Below are 20,513 nucleotides of genomic sequence, written 5' to 3' on the forward strand. Positions count from 1 at the left end.
CCAGCCCTGCTGACCCTCTGTGACACTTTGAATTTTAGAGAATGGTCACATATTGCAAAGTCCTACTCTAGAGGGCAGAACACTCCATTTCCTGCTCCTCCAATGGCCTTTATCTCTCCAGGCCTTCTCTCCTGTAACTCTGAAGCGGAGATAAGATTCCCAGAGGGAAGCACTTGCAAAGTGCTCTGAGTGCTTTGATGAAATTGATTAGATAAATGGAAACATATTTTTTTTGCAACTGCTCTAGCCTGTAAGAAAAATAAGTTATGTAAATGCAATGACTTGCCATTTGACAAATAATGAAGGTCCTTTGTAATTTCAAATATTATTTCATGAGAGTTTTTTCCCAACAACAAAAAACCAGAACGATTGATTTGAAGTGTTTAAAAAGTAAATACTGCTTGATATCTTTAAAGCAGTACTTTCATTATCAATGATTGAATTAACATCTTATTTAATTTTTCTAGCTTCTCTCTTGAAGGGTTTGAAACATGCCAATATTGTGCTCCTGCATGACATAATCCACACCAAAGAGACTCTGACATTCGTTTTTGAATACATGGTGAGTTGCCCCAGCATTTTATAAAGCATAAGGGAAAAGCCTGGTGCTTGTATAATGAATCTGTTAATATTTTATGGCATGATAAAACTTTCATTACAATGTGGAAAGTGTCATGGAAATTTTCATTATTATGATTACTAGAGCCTATTGTTCTTACACTCCTTCTTTGGTCCTGCTTCTTTACCCACTGTATTTGCTGTCTTTTCCCCCCCTTACCGGCAATAATAAATAAGCACATTGAGTTTGCCTCCTAAATAAAACTTCTGTACTTATTTTTTTATCTATTTTTAATCACCATCTGAGCAGAACCCAACATTTTTTCATTGACAATAAAGACATAAATCACAAGGTTTTTAAAAATTGTATACAAGTTTACTAAATAATAACTCACTCTCATATTTTTGAAAGGAAAAAAAGTCATTCAAAATATTAGCAGAAAGAAATCCTAAGGCATGTGTACTTGACTTGCCTCCAAGGAGAGTGAAAAATGCCTGTATCACTGTGTTCAGTGGCAGCCATTTAAAATGAGCACCTTTTTGTGATGGTGAGAAACAAGCTTCCTTCTTAGGACAGCCATTTAGAAAGACACACTGCGCTCAACCTTAATAGGGAGGTCTCAGGAAATCTGGTTATGTATCTTCTGTACCTTATTCTCAAAAATTCTGAAGTTTGTAATACCTCTGACAGTCACGTCTGGGGTCTGCTTTAGGGCACTGTTCAAGACCCGCTAATGTCATTCTCTCCACCATTCGGTGCAGCACACAGACCTGGCCCAGTACATGTCTCAGCACCCAGGAGGGCTTCGTCCGCACAATGTCAGGGTGAGTACTTTGAGAGTCAGGGCTCCTCTCCAGCTTGCCCTCAGCAGACAAATTTTGAAATGGACTGTCATGGCAAAGCAAAGTCCCATGATACTAAATAGAAGATGCATAGCATTGATATTCTGGAGAAAAGTTTTTTTTAAAAGTTCCCCCTTGGGGTGCCTGGGTGGCTCTGTCAGTTAAGTGTCCAACTCTTGATTTCCGCTCAGGCCATGGTCTCACGTTTGTGGGGATTGAGCCCCCTGTCAGGCTCTGGGCTCAGCGGGGAGTCTGCTTGAGATTCTCTCCCTCTGCTCTGCCCAGCCCCCCCCCCATGTGTGAGTACTCTCTCTCTCAAAAGCAGTAAATAAAATCTTAAAAAGAAAAAAAAGTTCACCCTCAAGATATAGAGCAATGTCTAGCCATTTTCCAGGTGGCCTAAACTTGTCAGTCATTGCAATCGGGCAAATGTGTCTTCAGAAGTACAAACCAATTAAAAAGAATCGCATTCAAAGGAAAGAAGTGAAGCTAAGCCATCATAAAATAGGTACATGGCAGACTACTGTGGTCTGTGATAAAGTCTGTGTTGTACTTACAGTTCCCCACCAGAATCAGCAAACAAACTACCTTTGTTAGGTTGAAATTAGTCACCTGTTTGCTTGTTCTATCAGATCCTGTTATAAATGGGACCAAGTTCCATTTCCTAGTCACTGGAATAGAAATAATAACAAACTCTTAACTCTCTGTAATTCTATGTTTGCTGTAAATTTTAGAAGCCATTTTCATTTCATACTTTTCATCCCCTAAGGTTTTTTTTTTTTTAAGATTTTATTTATTTATTTGACAGAGAGACAGCTAGCAAGAGAGGGAACACAAGCAGGGGGAGTGGGAGAGGAAGAAGCAGGCTCATAGCAGAGGAGCCTGATGTGGGGCTCGATCCCATAACACCAGGATCACACCCTGAGCAGAAGGCAGACACTTAACCGCTGTGCCACCCAGGCGCCCCTCATTCCCTAAGGTTTTTATTGGCATTAATTAATTGATTGGTCCTTGATATAACCTATATGAAATTTCTATATGATGTACTCATTCATTTAATTAACATTTATATTCTTTTATTCATTTATTCATTCAAGAATGATTGAGTACTTGGTATTATATTACGTTCTGAGGTTTCAGTAATGAATAAGTTGTGTTTCTTGTTTTCAATAAACTTAAAGCCCAGTAAGATACACAGACTTAAATGGGTAGTAAGAAGCAAATTGACAGGGACTATGGCCATGTTAACTAGAAATACCATGAGAACTCATAGTAAGGGGACCTAATCCAGTCTTGGAAGCAAGGGGGAAAGAAGGTTTGGGGGTTGAGGAGAGTGAAAACATTTTAAAATAGCCAGTGGAGATAGGATAGAGACCTAAGTAGGCAAACCAAGAGAGAATATCTAGTATTGTGTTGAGGACTCTTGGTGAGAATGAGAACCATTAAATTATCTGCCTAATCATGGGATTTCCTTTGTAATGGCAGTGCTGAGCAATTCAGATAGAGGAACAGAAAAAGGAGACAGTTGGATTGATTCAGAGTTGGGATTTTGCCAGACATGTGAAAGAAAAAGACAGTTGGGCAAGAGAATTGAAGAGGTTGTTAAGAGAGAGGTTAAAGTGATGGTCAGGCTTCTAAACTGAGTCTAATCCGAAGGAAGGAAGTGAAGATAGGCAGGTTGCTGATAGCTCAGGAGAGGGCAGAAGAGTCAAGGAACTAGATGTATTGATTAAGTTGATGAACGCTTGGAGAAAGAATAACCAAGAAAGATAGAACATTTTCAGGCTTGAGTGACTCTCATACCAGGCACTGTGCGAAAGGCTTAGAAGGATAAAACGACATAGAAGACATGATTCCTACCCTCATGGGCCTTACAACCAAAAACAAGAGATAAGAAATATGCACCAATACTATTAGAGGACATTTGTGAATAACACCAAGTGAAAAATAAGACCTAGTGTAGATGTGCGAAAAAGTAAAGGTCATCTTCTCATTTTAAGAGATTTTATTAAGCCAGACGTTAAAAGATGTATTGCATTTCAAGAGGCTGGAATAGGGGAAGATGTCACAGGAGGAAGGAATGTTTTTAGCAAAGAGCAGAGAAGTATGGGATGTGTTGAAGGAAGAGGACCCCAGAGTCATGGACCATTAGGGTTGGAGGAACCACAGTGTTTTTCAGTCTTCACGTTCTGACCCATTCATGGGTTATGAAATCAATTTGGCAATTAGCAACTAGCATTTTAAAAAATGAGATGGAATAGATGAGAAAAGAATGGAAAATATTAGAGTACATTACACTTAGTAAGAATTAGCATTATTTTGTGCAACTTTTCTAGTTGAAACTGTACTTGTACTTATGTATGAATACTGGATACATATGTATTTCTTACTGTAAGCTGCAGCAGGGGAAAAAAAAAAAGCCTTAACAACATTGGGCTGGTCTAACTTCCTTATTTGCAGAATTGGAGTCCAAGGTTTGAGAAGACAAGTATTTTGCCTGAGGTTATAGAACCAGCTCTTGCCATTGCTAACCTTGATTCGTGGTTAAGATCCTTTTACACTAGTGCCAATACTGCATCTCTGGTCCTGTTGGCCTGAAATAGAGAATATATTAGTGAGATGGGGGTACGTCAGTCTGGAAGAATAGATTGGGTAGGTGGCTGAGAGCCTTATTTTCTAAGATGTGGACTATATTTCTTAGACAGTAGGGTCATTAAAGGGGTTTGAGTTGAGAGAGAATGACATGATCAGAAGGAAATTTATGTAACTGTGGTCTGTGGGATGGATTAAAGAGTAGGGATTCCAGTTAGGACTTTATTGATGTGGGCTAGCCCAGGGCTTCTCAAACTTCAATGAGTGGACGAGTGACCTGGGCATCTGATTCAGGAAGTCGAGGGTGAGGTCTCACCTTCTGGATTTCTAACATAATCTCCTTGATTGACCAGAAGAATTATAGCACTATTAACAGAAATAGAAGAAGTTGATTTGCAGAGGAGGAGGAAGAGTGCTGTTTTAGACATGGTGAGCTTCTAGTTGAGGTGGAAATCCATAGGGAAGTGAGCAGCAGACAATGAGAGAGATTAGTGCCCAGGAGGAAGATATATGCTGGAGATGTAGACTTAGGGGTAATCGGCACATGGAGTTTGTAGTTCATGACAAGAGAGTAGATAACCAAAAGAGCAATGCACAGAGATAAAAGAACTGATTACAGAACTTTTGCCTTTAGGGGCTAAAAGAGGAACAGGACAACAAGAGACAAAAGGAAGCAGCTTTTCAGATTGCAGAAGATCCAGAAAACACACTCATGGAAATCAAGGAAAGAGACAGTTTCAGTGAAGGCCGTGGTCGAGAGGGTCACTAGCACCAGGAATATAGTTGAAAACCATACTTGACTGCAATCATACTTGACTACTTTGTGGATCTGTGAGGGCTACACTAATTAATAGGGGGATTTATTAGGGGTATGTGGAAGCACAAATGAAAAAGTTTTCCAATCAAAGCAAGTGGGGATAGGGATGAGATCCCCACAGCAGAGGCAGCAGTGAAAATGCTCACTCTGGCCTAGATGGCACTAGCCCAGTGAAGTGATTTTGTTCCCAAGAGCCTCACTGTGTTGAAAACAGGACTAACCCCTGGGGTATGGGAAGCCTTTCTGGAAAGAATCACCCACTACCTGGCTTGATGTTGACTGAGAAAACACCATTGGATTGGGTTGTGTTATCGGTGAAGTTTGGGCCAGTGTGATGGAAGAATCTAGGTTGCAAAGGATTCAAGAGTGAGTGGGTGGTGAGGTTAATCAGGACAGACTGCAGTTTTAAGAAGTGTGGCTATAGGGGCGCCTTGGTGGCACAGCGGTTGAGCGTCTGCTTTCGGCTCAGGGCGTGATCCCGGCGTGATGGGATCGAGCCCCACATCAGGCTCCTCCGCTGTGAGCCTGCTTCTTCCTCTCCCACTCCCCCTGCTTGTGTTCCCTCTCTCGCTGGCTGTCTCTATCTCTGTCAAATAAATAAATAAAATCTTTAAAAAAGAAAAGAAGTGTGGCTATAACATACCGTACATTAATACTGCAGTGCATGACCATTTATGAACGCTGGTGGACATACACGTGGAGCCAGGGTAGGGCCCGAAGAGCGAGGAGGTGGGAGGCGGCGGTGACTCATTAGTGAGAGCAGTCTGTACTCCAACATGAAAGGCATTTCAGGCTGGCTCTGGCTCTGGCTCTGACTCAGCCAGCTGATGCTCCCTTTCCCTGTCATGTTTTAATTTCCTTTTCTCTGGTTTCTCAGAATGGTGGAGAGGAGTGAGGCAGGTGTGAGTTTGAGTTTTGGCCCTGACTGTTTCTTGACATGTTTTTAAAGTTTCCCTGAGCCCTATTTTTCTTATCTGCAAATCGAGGACAAGCCTATCATACGTCACGGGATTACTTTGAGGATTCTAAAAGGTGCTAGGTGTTCAGTAAATGTTGTTTCCCTTCCTCCCTTCTGTCTCTGTCCCTCAATTGTCTCATGCTCCCTCCTTCCTCAGCATTTTCACATTGAAAAACATATCTGTAAGCACATAAGTTAGCATCTTCTCTTTTTCCTGCAATTTTAGGTGGTTCTTCGTATTGTCTTTTCCAGAAACATTTATATTTATAGCTGATTGGAAGGTTTAAATATTGGTATAGGAATTTCATATTTTGGTAGCTTAGTGGTTTGATGAATGGTAAAATGGACAGTGTGCGTATGCAAAACACCAAGAAGGGAAAGTACTAGGGAAAGTCACAGAACCAGTGAACATTTGAAATGGGCGTCTCAAGAAATCTTCCATATTCTTAAATGGCTTGTGAGCCCGATGTGGGATCTGCATGGAAGTAACGGCCCCCAGGCGCCTGCCCCGGTCAGACCATGCTGCCCCTCAGCTTGGCTCCAATGTCTCCTAGTCATTGTTAGGCCAGTTCAGGTCCCAGTGTCTCTGAAGTTCCTAATTTCCAGGATCCCATCCTAGAAAAGTGGATCTGTTTGCACAGCTCAGAATCGGCTACTTTGTCTGTGTCTCCAGGAATGCTGGGGCTGGGATTTTCTCTTCCAAACTGCCGGAACATGTTCTCAGTTGGCAGAGGTCTTTGTAAACACTAACGTTGCTGTTTCAATTCTCAATTGCCAGTGGCACTGGAAAAGACCAAAAGACACTGGAATCCTAAGCATTCTTTTTTTCCTTCAGTCTCTACATTGGTGAGAACCTAGTAATGTCTTCGGTTTTCTATACCTTATTTACCACATGTGACATTTAAACATTTGGGCCCAGAATGTATTTTTCCCTCTTCTTTTTTCTTTCTACTATTTATTCCTTATTCTCTTAAGGTTTTTTTTTTTTTTTTGTCTCTTTTTTTTGGGGGGGGTCTCTCTTCCCTCTTAATCAAATGGCTGTATTATAGCTTGTTTTCAACTTTCAACTTTAGACTTTAAAAATAGTTTTAAAAAGATAATGGTTCCTTTATTTCCTACTACCATCTAAAGATATATTTCCTAGTCTGGTCTCCTTGTGTTATGTTTTTAAAAGGGTTTCATATCAGAGAGCCTGGAAAACTCAAGCAGTTGTAAACCTTAGAATATCATTTCCAGGTCAACTTTGATCTTATACGCCAAGTTCATTGGTGGGAAAAAAAATTAAACCTTTCTCATCTAAATCAATAACTAGTGTTCCAAAGGAAACATCAAAGTTTCCCTTTAGATTTTTAAGGAAGGGTAATTCCTCCAGTATCAAAGAAATGAGATGTCAGGAAAAGGCAGAATCCCTTTGTTTAGGACATGGTCTACTTACTTGACTTTCCTTGTCTTTTTTTTTTTCTCTCGCTGAATGTAAAATCTTCATTTCTTTCTTTTTCTTTTTTCTTTTTTTTTTTTTTTTTTTGGTCTCTGAAGAGACACTTTTACTATATTCTTTCAGATGACTGTTTTTGATTTAGAGGAGAAATCAACACATAGTGGCTCAAATCTGCTTAGATAAGGTGTTCATTCCTTCCAGCTTTTCATGTTTCAACTTTTGCGGGGCCTGGCGTACATCCACCACCAACACGTTCTTCACAGGGACCTGAAACCTCAGAACTTACTCATCAGTCACCTGGGAGAGCTCAAACTGGCTGATTTTGGTAAGTCTCCCCTCGAGTCTCTTTCTGGGCTTCGAACAATGATGCTTTTGTGCACACATGTTTAAAGCATTGACTAGGCCTGGCCTTTGAAAAGTGGAGGCCCATGGAACGTGATGCTTTGTGAGGATGTCAAACTACCTTATGGGAAGTGTGAGGCAAAAAACAGGGCAAGACTGGTAGCGTCTAGAATTCCATCAAACCCCAGTCTAATCAGATCCAAAACGGGCACCTCTACTGCCCCATTGCCATTTTTTATACAGAGACATGTGTAGAGCGAACTGTACCTAGAAGGTTTTCCTCTTCCTACATGATAGAAAAGTTCTGTCAGGTTAGATCCAGCTTATCGCATGACGACAGGATTAAGAGGTAAACCCCAGATTATAGGATAGACTCCTGCGGGAATAGAGGCCCCAGGGCACTTGCTCCTGCTCACCTATCAACAGAGCTGTCTTTCTATGAGTACCTGAGGTTTTTTATTCCCATCGAAGTGACGTGGATTTCCTTGGGGTATCACTGTATCTTTCCATTTTAGCACTTATCACAGTTTATAATTTTATACACATGTATATTTGCATGATGATTTTCTCTTCCACTAGTCTGTAAGTATTATGAAGGCAGCCAGAGTCCATTTTGCTTATCATTGTATCCCTAGTGCCAGACACCACAGTCGGTGCTCAGTAATATTTGTTGAAAAACTGGAGTTGAGGAACCACTCTTCTCTGTTTGGCAGTATCAAATGGTTGCACGATAGTTGCAGTACTTTATTCTGACGTAGCTTTCATCTGGACAAGCAAGCATTTGACAGATATTCATTTATCAATTCCCCACAACAGAGAACTCATCTACTAAGGTTTTTCCCCAGCTCTAGATCATGTGATTCTGTGAGATAAGTAGCTAACTGACAAAAATACTAATAGGGGCTCCTGGGTGGCTCAGTCAGTTAAGTGTCCGACTCTTGATTTCAGCTCAGGTCATGATCTCAGGGTCAGGAGATCAAGCCCCATGTTGGTCTCCATGCTGGGCATGGAGCCTGCTTAAGATTCTCTTTCTCGGGGTGCCTGGGTGGTTCAGTCGTTAAGCATCTGCCTCCAGCTCAGGGCATGATCCTGGCGTTCTGGGATTGAGCCCCACATCAGGCTCCTCCACTGGGAGCCTGCTTCTCCCCCTCGTACTCCCCCGGCTTGTGTTCTCTGTCTCACTGGCTGTCTCTCTCTCTGTCAAATAAATAAATAAAATCTTTAAAAAAAAAAAAAAAGATTCTCTTTCTCCCTTTCCCTCTGTCCCTCCCCACCTCTTTAAAAAAAAAAAAAAAGTACTCTGATATTGCAAAAGAAAACTTGAGAGTGATGTGTCCAAGGTCCTTCCAAACTAATTAATTTGGATTAGCAGTACCCACCCCGTATTTTACTAAACTAGGGATTCCTGGACTACAAAAATGGAGGGCAACCGTATTAGTTGTGAATTGAATTCTGTTGTTATGATAGAGACCCCAAATTACAGAGGTTGTAAACATGTTAGAAGCTTAACTTTCTCTTATACAACAGTCTAAGTAGTCAGAGCTTGTATGGTGGCCCCGTGGTGTCTTGACCCATGTCCCTTCTGTCATGAGGCCCCACCATCCTTAGGATATTGCCCCAGTTACATATTTAAAGATGACTGCCACTGCCTTCTCATTATAGCGTGGAGGAAGAGGAAAAGGGAAGAATGTTTAATCCCTCCAAAATGGCATGATCTGGACGCTCACACATGGGTTCTGTTTATAGCATATAGGGAAGAAGTTGGTCTCACTATACTTAGCTGCCAGGAAGGCCATATCCAGCTGCAAAGTAAGCCAAAATTTGAGAAATTCACTTGATAAAGAGGTCCATGAGGGTCAAGATAGTTGAGTGACTCTATTAAAAGCACCCAAAGTTTGTGTATTATTTTTAAATGCTGTTTATTCTGCCAGTTATTAACTCCTTGGTTGCATGCATCTCTTCCTGGCTCTCCAGAAAGTCCTAGGACAGTGAGTTCTGTGCTTTTCCTCTATGGTCAGGTCTCGCTCGGGCAAAGTCCATTCCCAGCCAGACATACTCTTCAGAAGTTGTGACCCTCTGGTACCGGCCACCTGATGCCTTGCTGGGAGCCACTGAATATTCCTCTGAACTGGACATATGGTAAGAGCTACTGCCAAGAAAATGAAGAAAATGTGAGTCATTTTACCCATGAGGATTCCTTTATCATCTGTATTGCATTTTAAATAATAATGCTAATAATGACAATCACATTTATATACAGAGACATAAAGTGCTTTCAAATACGTATCTCATTTGACTTTTGCAATCATTTTGAGAGTTTTTATGGTTAAAGAAACTGAGCCTCAGAGGGATCTGGCCCAAGGCATATTCTGAATCCAATGTTCTTTCTACCATGCCTCTCCTCTTAGCTCTTCTCTTCAGTCCTTCGTCTTTCCCCCTTGTCCTCAGAGAAACACACACACACTCCCCGACCACAGATACACACACACATACACATGTCTTCACACTAATGCTCGCACATGCCCAAGCACAGTTCAGAGCTTAGAGAAAAAAGCACACAGACCATGATTCAGCAAACCTGATTTTAGCACCAACTCTATTTCTAATTAGTTACTCTGGATTATGTTATCTTGAACAGCATGTGTCCTCTTTGTGTCTGTGTTTCTCCATTTTTAAAATGAGGGTAAAAACTCTCTCCATGAGGGGTTAATTGGGGCTATAGTGTAAGTATAAGAATCAGATAAGCGTTTCCAAGTAGAACCACATCACTGGGGAGGTTCTTGGATTAATAGGGTGCTGTAGTGAGTGTGGGATCACTCATCATCCTAAGCAGCAATGTTATGTTATCAGATCTTATTTCTAGAAATGCTCCAGTTATCCGGGGGCCACAGTGAAATATGTGGTGACTTTGCAATCATAGCCACCCCATCAAAGGTAACAAAATACATGGACATCCTTCAATTCCTTAGAAGGCCTTTTATAAACAAAAGGCCTTGTTTTCTAAAAAAATTAGTAATAGATTTTAAAAAAATTAAATAGTGTTCTAAAAGGCTAAACTAAGCTTTTGGAGTTCTCAAAGAATTGAGAAAGGTTGCAGAAATATCCCTCCAGTGTATCTGGAGTCGTTGATTTCCCAATACCCAGTACCATTTCTAGAAATATCACCAGCTAGTCAAAATCCTCCGGAAACTGTCAGCTCTCACGGCTCTGCACTGTCACTTCAAAGGCCAGCGGCAGGCTCTGCCTTCTCAGCGCTTAATGATTCCTTCCCAGTTGTGCTTCACAGGCAGAGGGAAACTTCTACTCATCACTTTCAAACTTTGTTTTATTATGGAACATTTAAAACATTCAAAAATTAGACCATATGGGGTGCCTGGGTGGCTCAGTCAGCTAGGTGTGTGACTCTTGATCTCAGTTCAGGTCTTGATCTCACCGTTGTGAGTTCCAGCCCCGTACTGGGCTCCATGCACAAAACAAGACACACACATGAAAAAACGTATGCCATATGTATACGTCAGTGATTCTCAACCAGGGCCAATTTTGCTCCCTAGGGACATTTGGCAATGTCTAGAGACATTTCTTATTGTCACAGCTGGATGGGGTGTGCTCCTGGCATCTAGTGGGTAGAGGCTGGGGTGCCCCTATAATGTGCAGGACAGCTCCCAGCATGAAGATTTATCCAGCCCCAGATGTCAGCAGTGTCAAGATTGAGGAAACTGATATAGATTAAGAAATGTGATAAGTGAACTTCGTGAACCCACTACCCAGTGTAACAACTAGAACACTCAGTCATATTTCCGAGTGATCCTCTCCCAACAACCTGTCCCTCCCCCAGACTGGCTTCGAACCTGAATTTTTTTCTTATCGTCATTCCTTTACCTCTTCTAAAAGTCATATTTTTACATGTTTATGTGTTCTAAAGATATTCTTTTGTTTTACCTGCTTCTGAATTTTTGTAAAAATGGTATTATATTGTTTTTAGCCTTCTGGGGCTGCTTTTGTCTACTCAAGATGTTTCTAAGATCATTCATGTTGACCTAGGTAGCTATGCTTTATTCCCTGTTGATGGACATTTCAATTAGTTAGCTTGGTTTTTTGTTTTGTTTGCTTTTGCGGTAATAAATATACTTGGTACTCATATTTAAGGATTTCTCTCGAGTACTTACTTAGTGGATTTGCAGTGTTGCAGGGTATATGAATGTTCAACTGCCTGAAATAGTGCTGAGTTGCTTTCCAAAGTAGTTGTAACAGTTTATACACCAGCAGTGCGTTATGTCTCAAGAAATTAAATTTTGTATTTTATATAAGTGTTGGTCTCCCACTCAGATTGTGATTTCCTGATACCATTTTTCACTAAAAAGAACTCAGACATTTTGAAGAAATGGCCAATTCTAAGGCTGGCACAGGGAAAGTAGAAGATGAGCCAGGAACATCTTGGTGGGCCAGAACATATTTTTACAAAGTGGTCAAAAAATGATAGGAATATATCAAAAGGACAGGGGAAGCAACCTGAAGAAAAACCACTGGTCTAAGATGTGCAATTTGAGTACAATTGAGTACAATTTGACTCATAATCAAAGCAAATAATGGGTTCATGGATTACAACCCACTGAATAAAGTAAGAATGCATAAGTCCATAGTGGTTCGCTAACTAGCTGGATAAGAAAGGAAGCACCCCCTTACAGTAGCATGCCAACTAGTAACTGGAGAAGAAACGATGGACTTAGAAAACCACTGTTTTGCAGCATAGTAGTGATTGTTTTGAACAAGAATTAACAATGCTAAATTAGTGAAGAAAGTCTGATGAGGAATAAAAAATGTATGTAGTCTCAAAGTACCTCTCCACAAATTACTTACCGATTACAAAGGGAAAAAAAATAGTAACTTTATAGTAGAGAAACTTGGCCAACACCACCTTCACCAACTGATTAGAGTTAATATTATTAATAATGGGACTGACCGACACAGGGTGCTTCCTAATATGAGGCACTGAGAAGGGTACAAGCTCACTTACGCGGTTTTCCTGCAAAAAAATCCCAAACTTATCAGATAAACTAACTCTCTTTGAGGGACATTCTGCCTCATAACTGGCCTGTCCTCTTTTAAAGGGCTGTAGGGGAGGGAAAATTTCCCTCTGTCCTCTTAGAGTCTGTGGACGAGCCTGCAAACTGACAACAGATTAACGAGAGAAAAGCATATAAATTTTATTTGATGTTAAAAGTTTTCTGTGACATGGGGGAAGGGGCTTTATAGAAAGAAGAGAAGACCCCCAAGGAAGCAGCTAGGCTTGGAGGGTTTTATACCATTCTGACAAAGGATGATAAATTTGTAGGGAAGTGATAAGACAAAAGAATGGGATTTCTGGACTCTTTAGGGGCAGTAAACTGTGGGATGGACATCCTCACAAGGGGAGTTTATGCCCGACCTTCAGGCAGATAGGGGGAGGCAGAAAGCTCATCATATGTTTGCTTTTTCTCAATTGCCTTCAGCTCAAAATAATCTTTTTTTTTTACTACCAGAGTGGCATATTTTGGGGTGGCATATTTTGATCCCCTACTGGGTCGAGGTTTTAAAAGGCAAAGAATGACTGAGGAATTATTCCAGAATAAAGAAACTAAAGCGATATGCCAACAAACGCAATGCATGGTCCTAGATTTGATGCTGGGGGAAACGGACAGACAGGACAGTACTGGGACAAAAGGTAAAATTTAAAAAGGGACTGTGGTCAGAGTGTGATATTGGATCAATGCTAAATTTCCTGATTTTGATAATTGCACTGTTGTTACGTAAGATAATGCTTTTATTCTTAGAAAATACAAAGTTACATAGATGGGGTGAAGAATTATGATCTGCGACTTACTCTCTGGTGCTTTAGAAAAAAGAGGAAGAAACGAAAGAGGCAAAACATTGGAAATTGATGAATCTGTTTGAAGAGAGTTCTCTCTACTGTGCTTACAACTTTTCTTTAAGTTTGAAATTATTTAAATATTAAAAGGTACCACCAAAATTGAGAAAAAGCTGGTGTTCCACCAAAGATAGCATGAGAAGCACTTCCTAGCATGTGATCGGTGTTTGCAAATATTTCACATATGTTTGAGAAGAATACAGATTCCTGAATTGTTGGGGACAGGTTTTTACATATATTCAAAAATTCGAGGTTAATCGTGTTATCCAAATCTTCTTTATATCATTGTTGTCTGTTTAACCGATCAATCAAAGGTGTGTTGAAATGTTCACTACATTGTTGATCGGTCATAATTCCATTCATTTTTTGCTTTATATACTTAAAGCTATTTTCATTAAGCACAAATAAACTTAAAACCGTTTAAAACTATTTAAAAATTTGAAACTGTTTAAAACTGTGCACTTTAAAATCTTAACGTTTGGAATAATTTTCCTTTCTTTTGAAGTAAATCTTTTAGAATATTCTTTAGCATAGGCCTATCAGTGGCAAACTCTGTTTCTGTGTTTTAAACTTTCATTGTTGAAAGGTAGACTTGCTGGGGATGTAATTCAAGATTGATGCTTATTTTTTTCTTAGAACATTCCCCTGCTTTGTCTTCCGCAGTCACTGTTGTGAAGTCTGCTTTGAGCCTTATTGTCTTATTTTTGGAGGTGATCTCTCATTTTAGGTAGATGTTTTAAAGATTTTTTTTTTAGTTTATTATTAAGAGTTTTCACTTTAAGGTGTCTGGTGTGGTATATAATGTGCTTCTTCCAGTTATGAGTCATGCCTTTAGTTGGTCGTTTCCTCTTTGAATGTTGCCTCTATTCCTGTCTCTCTTTCTGGAGCTCCAATGAAAGATTATCAGACCATGTTTATTATCCACAGCTCTCATCTTCTCTCTCATATTTCCTGCCTGCTTAACTTTCTGTGCTACATTCTGGATAATTTCTTCAGCTCACCTACCAGTTCTTTAAGTCTGTCTTAAGCTACATAGCCCTTACATATACAAAATGTTATTTCATTGGTAATTGTTTCATGAATTTAACCATGAATAATGATAACATAAAATAGAAATTCAATTGTAAGTTAAAATTATTGCCATTACTCTTATTCATTCCATAATTATTATTGCTTTCCCTCTAAAACTCAAAAAGTAATGTAAAAATAGAGCAATAGGCATCTTTCATTGAGTTTACTGTTATTTGGTCACTCTCTACATAATGGTTTGATATCGAGTGTGTACATTACGATTCCTCTTCCCCCCCTTTTTTTTCTTTTCAGAGTGGTAAAAGGGAAAGTGCATAGGGAGAAGATTTCCAATTGACAAAAGAAGGAAAGAGGGAAAACCCTATTGTGCTAGGCCACAAAACCCCATAGGGTACAAACTGAGTGCATTTGATTGATTAATTGATTGATTGATTGGGGGGGGGAAGAGGGAGAGGGAGAGAGAGGATCTTAAGCAGACTCCATGCCCAGCATGGAGCCCAATGATGGGCTCGATCTCATGACCCTGAGATCATGACCTGAACGGAAATTGAGTCAGACACTTAACCGACTGAGGCATCAAGGTGCCCCAAACTGAGTGCGTTTGGGGAGGCAGATGACCATGGGTGAGCATTAGAGCCTTTGTCTTTAAGAAACTAATGATACCATAGAGTGCCAGAGCCTCTCGTTCACAGTGAGCCCCGGTGGCACCAGTGTCGGTGGGAGCCCAGAGCAATCAGTTAGATTATGGAAATACACAAGTAGGACATACTGGTTATTCCCCGCCTTAACACCAACGCTCTCTCATCTCCCATCATCATTCCTTCTTTCTTTCTGCCATCTTTTCAGATCTTAAAAGATTCTATTAGCAACTTCATTGAGAAAACTCAATGTTTTAGGATAAGTATACCATTTTGCTTTTGTTTTACTTTTTTGCACTGTGTTAAAATACACATAACATAAAATTTACCATTCTAACCATTTTATTTTTTTAAGATTTATTTATTTATTTTAGAGAGACAGAGTATGAGTGAGGGGAGGGGGAGAGGTAGACAATCCTCAAGCAGACTCCCCACTGAGCAAAGAGACCAATGCAGGGCTCAATCCCACAACCCTGAGATCATGACCTGAGCCAAAATCAAGAGTCAGACGCTTGACTAACTGAGCCACCCAGGCACCCTCATTTTAATCATTTTATTATTTTTTTTAAAGATTTTATTTATTTATTTGACAGAGATAGAGACAGCCAGCGAGAGAGGGAACACAAGCAGGGGGAGTGGGAGAGGAAGAAGCAGGCTCATAGCGGAAGAGCCCGATGTGGGGCTCGATCCCATAATGCTAGGATCACGCCCTGAGCCGAAGGCAGACGCTTAACCGCTGTGCCACCCAGGCGCCCCCCCCCATTTTAATCATTTTAAAATGTACAATCTGGTAGCATTAAGTACATTCACATTGTGGTATAATCATCACCATTATCCATCTCCAAAACTTTTCATCATCCCAAACTAAAACTCTGTACCCATTAAACAGAAACTCCCTATTACTCCCTTCCCCCAGCACCTGCGAACCACTATTTTACTTCCTGTCTTCATGAATCTAACTCTTCTAGGTACTTCATATAATTGCAACCATACAATAGTTTACTTCTGTGTCTGGTTTATTTCACTTAGCATAACGTTTTCAAGGTTCATCCGTGTTGGGGTAAACCGGCTTTAAAAGAAGGATTTATTTTGGCACACAAAGTGTACTCTTCAAAACTGACTTCAGGCAGCTGCTGGTTTTGGGACTATGAAAAGTTGTTCCTGCCCGAGAGACTGCAGATTTCCTGCTGCAAACTTCCAAATATAAAGAGTGGCCCAGGGAAAAGCAAATGGAAATGTCATGTCCCTGTCATACGTTATGTTGTTCTGAATTAATTTCAACGTTGAAAAATGAAATACTGATTCATTTCTCCCAACAACATTTTGTATGTTCCTCACACCTCTGAAAAACCTAAAACTCCCGATGGTTGATTTCCCCAGAGATTGCCTCAGGAATTTGAAGAATCTTTTCCTCTCTTATGGAAGAATTTGTTCATGCTCAGAATAGAGAAAAGATTAGGAAGAAAGCCAGAAAAAGCAGAAAACATATAAGCTGTTTCCTCTAACTTGACTGAACAGCCATGGTTGGAGCAATGCATCTCTCCTTTCTGGAACGATTCACTGGTGGACACCATCGGGTCTTTTTACCCTGACAGGAAATTCCCCTTCGCCTATATGGGCTGCCCCAAGGGTGTCTCCTCAGAGCAGAAATCCTCTGAGAAGCCTAAAGATAGGAAGGGTAAGAAGAAGAGGTAAGAAGAGCCCCAGGATGATTTAAGAACAAAACAGCGGAGTGAAAGGAAATAGGAGCTGGTTTCCTATCTGGAATATTTTAAATGTTTGCTTAAGGCTAGGCTGGGGGTGGACAAAATAGACAAAACCCCTCAACTTGTTTACAAAGCAAATTAAAAAATACAATAGCTCTGAAGAAAAATGAAAAAATCAAAAGAGGAATTGTATAGTTTTTAAAGAACAATGCTTACACCTAGAAAGCATCTTTTGTTTTTCAAACTTAAAATGCACTGATTTATTTTCTTACCAATGCATTGATATTTATGGTACTTATGGATATTCCAGGTACTGCAATATAATTGATTTAGGAATTTCGTTTGTCTTGCAAGTGTCCAGACACACACATTCTCTCTCTCTCTCTCTATATATATATGTATTTAAATATTAAAAGTATAAACAAGTAACATTAGACTCTGTATTTGTTAGGTGAGGCGTTTTAATCTACGCCTAGGTGAAACTTAAAAAAAAGGCTCAAGAAAATGCCGCTAAGGCACCAACCATACAGATGTAAATGGAGAATTTCAACCAAATATTAGCATATTATTCTGTAACACAAACATCTCGTACTACTTGCATAATGGCCTGAATGTCCAGCCTTCTCCAATATTTTACATAATTTTGTACACTGTCCTAGTGGAGTAGAAGACAAAGGACACTAAAGTTGCTAACAAAAAACTTCCTTCTTGGCTTCCTATAGCCACTAGTATGAAAAAGCTACAAGTTTTTCCCAAGCAATGAAAACCTTTTGAAGAGAGGAAAAAAGTTGATTGCAGATTTAAACCCGACAATGACCTTGGTTTTGAACCTTGTTTAAAATAACATCAGGCTTTCTAGTGGCTTGTGAGCTCCTGGCGTTTCTGGTAGGTGTTAGGGTACTGGATGGAAGGTTGGCTCAAATCTTCAAAAACCAGTACATTTCCATTTCTATTTCATAGCAGTTAATATACAATTACATATATGTTTTATACACACACACACACACACACACACATTTTTTCATTTCAAAATGAAGTGGTTTGAAACCTTTCAAGCACAAAACAAAGCTTCAGGGGCAGTGGGCAGAGACCATTTGATGGCATTCACCAATTCAGTTTCCTAGTTGGCTTATCTCATAATTGACCAGGAATTAGGATGGTTTTTAACCATCTGACCATTTTCTATTACTTTTATTTTCCTCCATATATTGTTTAACTCATACCTTTTATATCTGTTGCTTTAAAGACAAGAAACAAAAAAAAATGGATTTTAAAATACAAGCTAATGAGGAGCTTTAAAATGGCAATAATTCTAAAAATTCACCTCAAGATACTATTTGCCAGATTCTTTTTTTTTTTAAGATTTTTTACTTATTTGACAGAGAGAGACAGCCAGCGAGAGAGGGAACACAAGCAGGGGGAGTGGGAGAGGAATCCGATGGAAAAAATGAAAAGTTATCATATGTAATAAATACATATGAATAATATTAAAGATCACATTTAAAATGAACTCGATAGGGGCGCCTGGGTGGCGCAGTCGTTAGGCGTCTGCCTTCGGCTCAGGGCGTGATCCCAGCGTTCTGGGATCGAGCCCCACATCAGGCTCTTCCGCTATGAGCCTGCTTCTTCCTCTCCCACTCCCCCTGCTCGTGTTCCCTCTCTCGCTGGATGTCTCTCTCTGTCAAATTAATAAATAAAATCTTAAAAAAAAATAAAATGAACTCGATAATAAATTTTTAATAATATCATCTATAATAAAATGTTCTACTTAACTATCCTTCTTTATCATGCCACACAAGAAAATGTCCAGATGATTAAGGGAGTTTGCAAAATTATGTGTAATAAATGAAAAGAATTTGGAGTCAAAGGATAGAACCATGAGGCTAATCACTGTAATCAGTCACCTGGACCATTTTTATCTCTCGAAAGACTTCTATGAATAAAAATGTGTATTATTAGCAAAATAAATCTTACCCCTTACTGTCCCTCAGGAATTACCCTCCAGTTCGACGACACAGGAAATGAATTTTGTATTTCACCCTACTTCATCTATTTTGAGATGCACACTCTCTGCTAAATCACGACGTACCGTACACTCAGCAGCATCTTAGCAAGGCCGTCAGCCAGGCTGCTGTTGTGACTGCAGCTACCACTGCACCTGTGTGAACATCAAATGCTAGCACCAAAACTTGCAGAATGGGCGTCAGTGACTTGGAAGAAAGTCTTGCAGACAGGAGACCTTTTTTTTTTTCCTTCTTTTTTAACTAGGAACCAAACAGTTGTGGAGAAAGAGTGAATCAGACATGTTTTGTAACATTCTTTAAGCAGGAGTCAAAAGTAGGTTAATTCTATGCAAGGTCAGCTTAGGAGCCCAGTGCCGATGACTCTTAGTTTTCTTGTGGATTATTTTAAGAACTGCTGCATCATCAAACTCCCGATATAGAGGATGATCCCATGGATAAAAACAGACATCAAAGAGTCTGAGTCAAATGCTGAATGTAAAACAGTTTCAGGAGTACCCAAACCAATTTATTTCACTTAATGTTTCATTTGTTGCATGTACAAGTGTGATATGTGATCCAATAATCTGTCTAATTAAATTTATAATAGCCCTTTCAATAACAGTAAAAGAAACATTCTGATTGTGTAATGGTTTAACTTGCAGGAGTTTTTCTTCTTAATAGTTACTTATACTAACAGTGCCACTTACAGCGTGAAAGAGAATATTCAATTTGGAGATTCAGTACTTTTGCTTCTTCTCATAAAATGGATAATGAACTTGAATGAGCTGAAATGTTTGCTATCTTCACTGTGTTCCTCAACACTGGTTGCATATCATTTTAACTAAAAGCTGCTGGCTGTTCTTACTTTTCTTTTTCTTTTTTCTTTCCCAAGACTTTTAATAGCAGGTGGCCCCTATTTAACTCCTCCAAATATTTACTGGGAGGAGAACTACTAGTAGTTCAGTTCGCATGTATGGTTTCCTTGAACGTGTCAGGCTGACTCCTGTTTCCTTTGCTAGGGGTGCAGGCTGCATCTTTATTGAAATGTTCCAGGGTCAACCTTTGTTTCCTGGGGTTTCCAACATCCTTGAACAGCTGGAGAAGATCTGGGAGGTAAGAGAAGAATTCCTCTGAGGAAGAAGAAATACCTCCATTTCAAACTTTGAACCAGATTCACTTTAGAGACCATGAAGTAGTCCATCTGCTGAGATTTCATGCTGTGTATTAAGGCTGTGGAAACTGTGGTATTTGCCACAGGTATAAACACCTTGGGAATGAAGACACGGTCAGGAAACCACCTGTTGTCCTGTAGCAGCCCTGAATCCACCTGCTCCCTGCTATGATTTTCCCAACCTCCCAGGGCACTTGCTGCCATTACAGCTTAAGCACATCCCTGCCTCACCACCCTCAGCTCTAACTCTATCATACATTTGGCCCTGGGTCTTTGTCAACTGAAGACGAGACACTACATTTCCACAGAACTCTGATAAAACAAAGGCTTACCATGTTAGTGTGAGAGAAGTATGCCATTTATCATGCTCTTCCAAAGCCACCTTCCTAAGGTGTGAAGGTACTTTTCTGTGTGGTTCCCTTTCTTGACTCACTATTTATCCCTACCTCATTTAAATATTTTATGCATTTATTTGTCAGAGAGAGAGAGAACACAAGCAGGGGGAGCAGCAGG

The 20,513-nt window shown here is 40.0% G+C and overlaps 1 protein-coding gene across 4 annotated transcripts in view; it reads left to right on the top strand.

Moving 5' to 3' along the window:
- Nucleotides 1-20,513, top strand: part of CDK15 (cyclin dependent kinase 15) — a 76,985-nt gene that overhangs the window by 16,746 nt on the left and 39,726 nt on the right. For 2 of the 4 annotated variants that reach the window (XM_026492164.4, XM_026492165.4), the window contains exons 5-9: nt 468-562; nt 1,321-1,383; nt 7,408-7,531; nt 9,567-9,687; nt 19,849-19,942. In XM_026492164.4, the coding sequence (XP_026347949.1) occupies nt 468-562; nt 1,321-1,383; nt 7,408-7,531; nt 9,567-9,687; nt 19,849-19,942 (497 nt within the window). The remainder of the gene's footprint in view (nt 1-467; nt 563-1,320; nt 1,384-7,407; nt 7,532-9,566; nt 9,688-19,848; nt 19,943-20,513) is intronic. The other 2 variants (XM_057304057.1, XM_044381272.3) reach the window with 1 other exon arrangement.

This window comes from Ursus arctos, unplaced genomic scaffold (assembly GCF_023065955.2).
Source record: "Ursus arctos isolate Adak ecotype North America unplaced genomic scaffold, UrsArc2.0 scaffold_1, whole genome shotgun sequence".
In the NCBI taxonomy this organism is placed as follows: Eukaryota; Metazoa; Chordata; class Mammalia; order Carnivora; family Ursidae; genus Ursus; species Ursus arctos.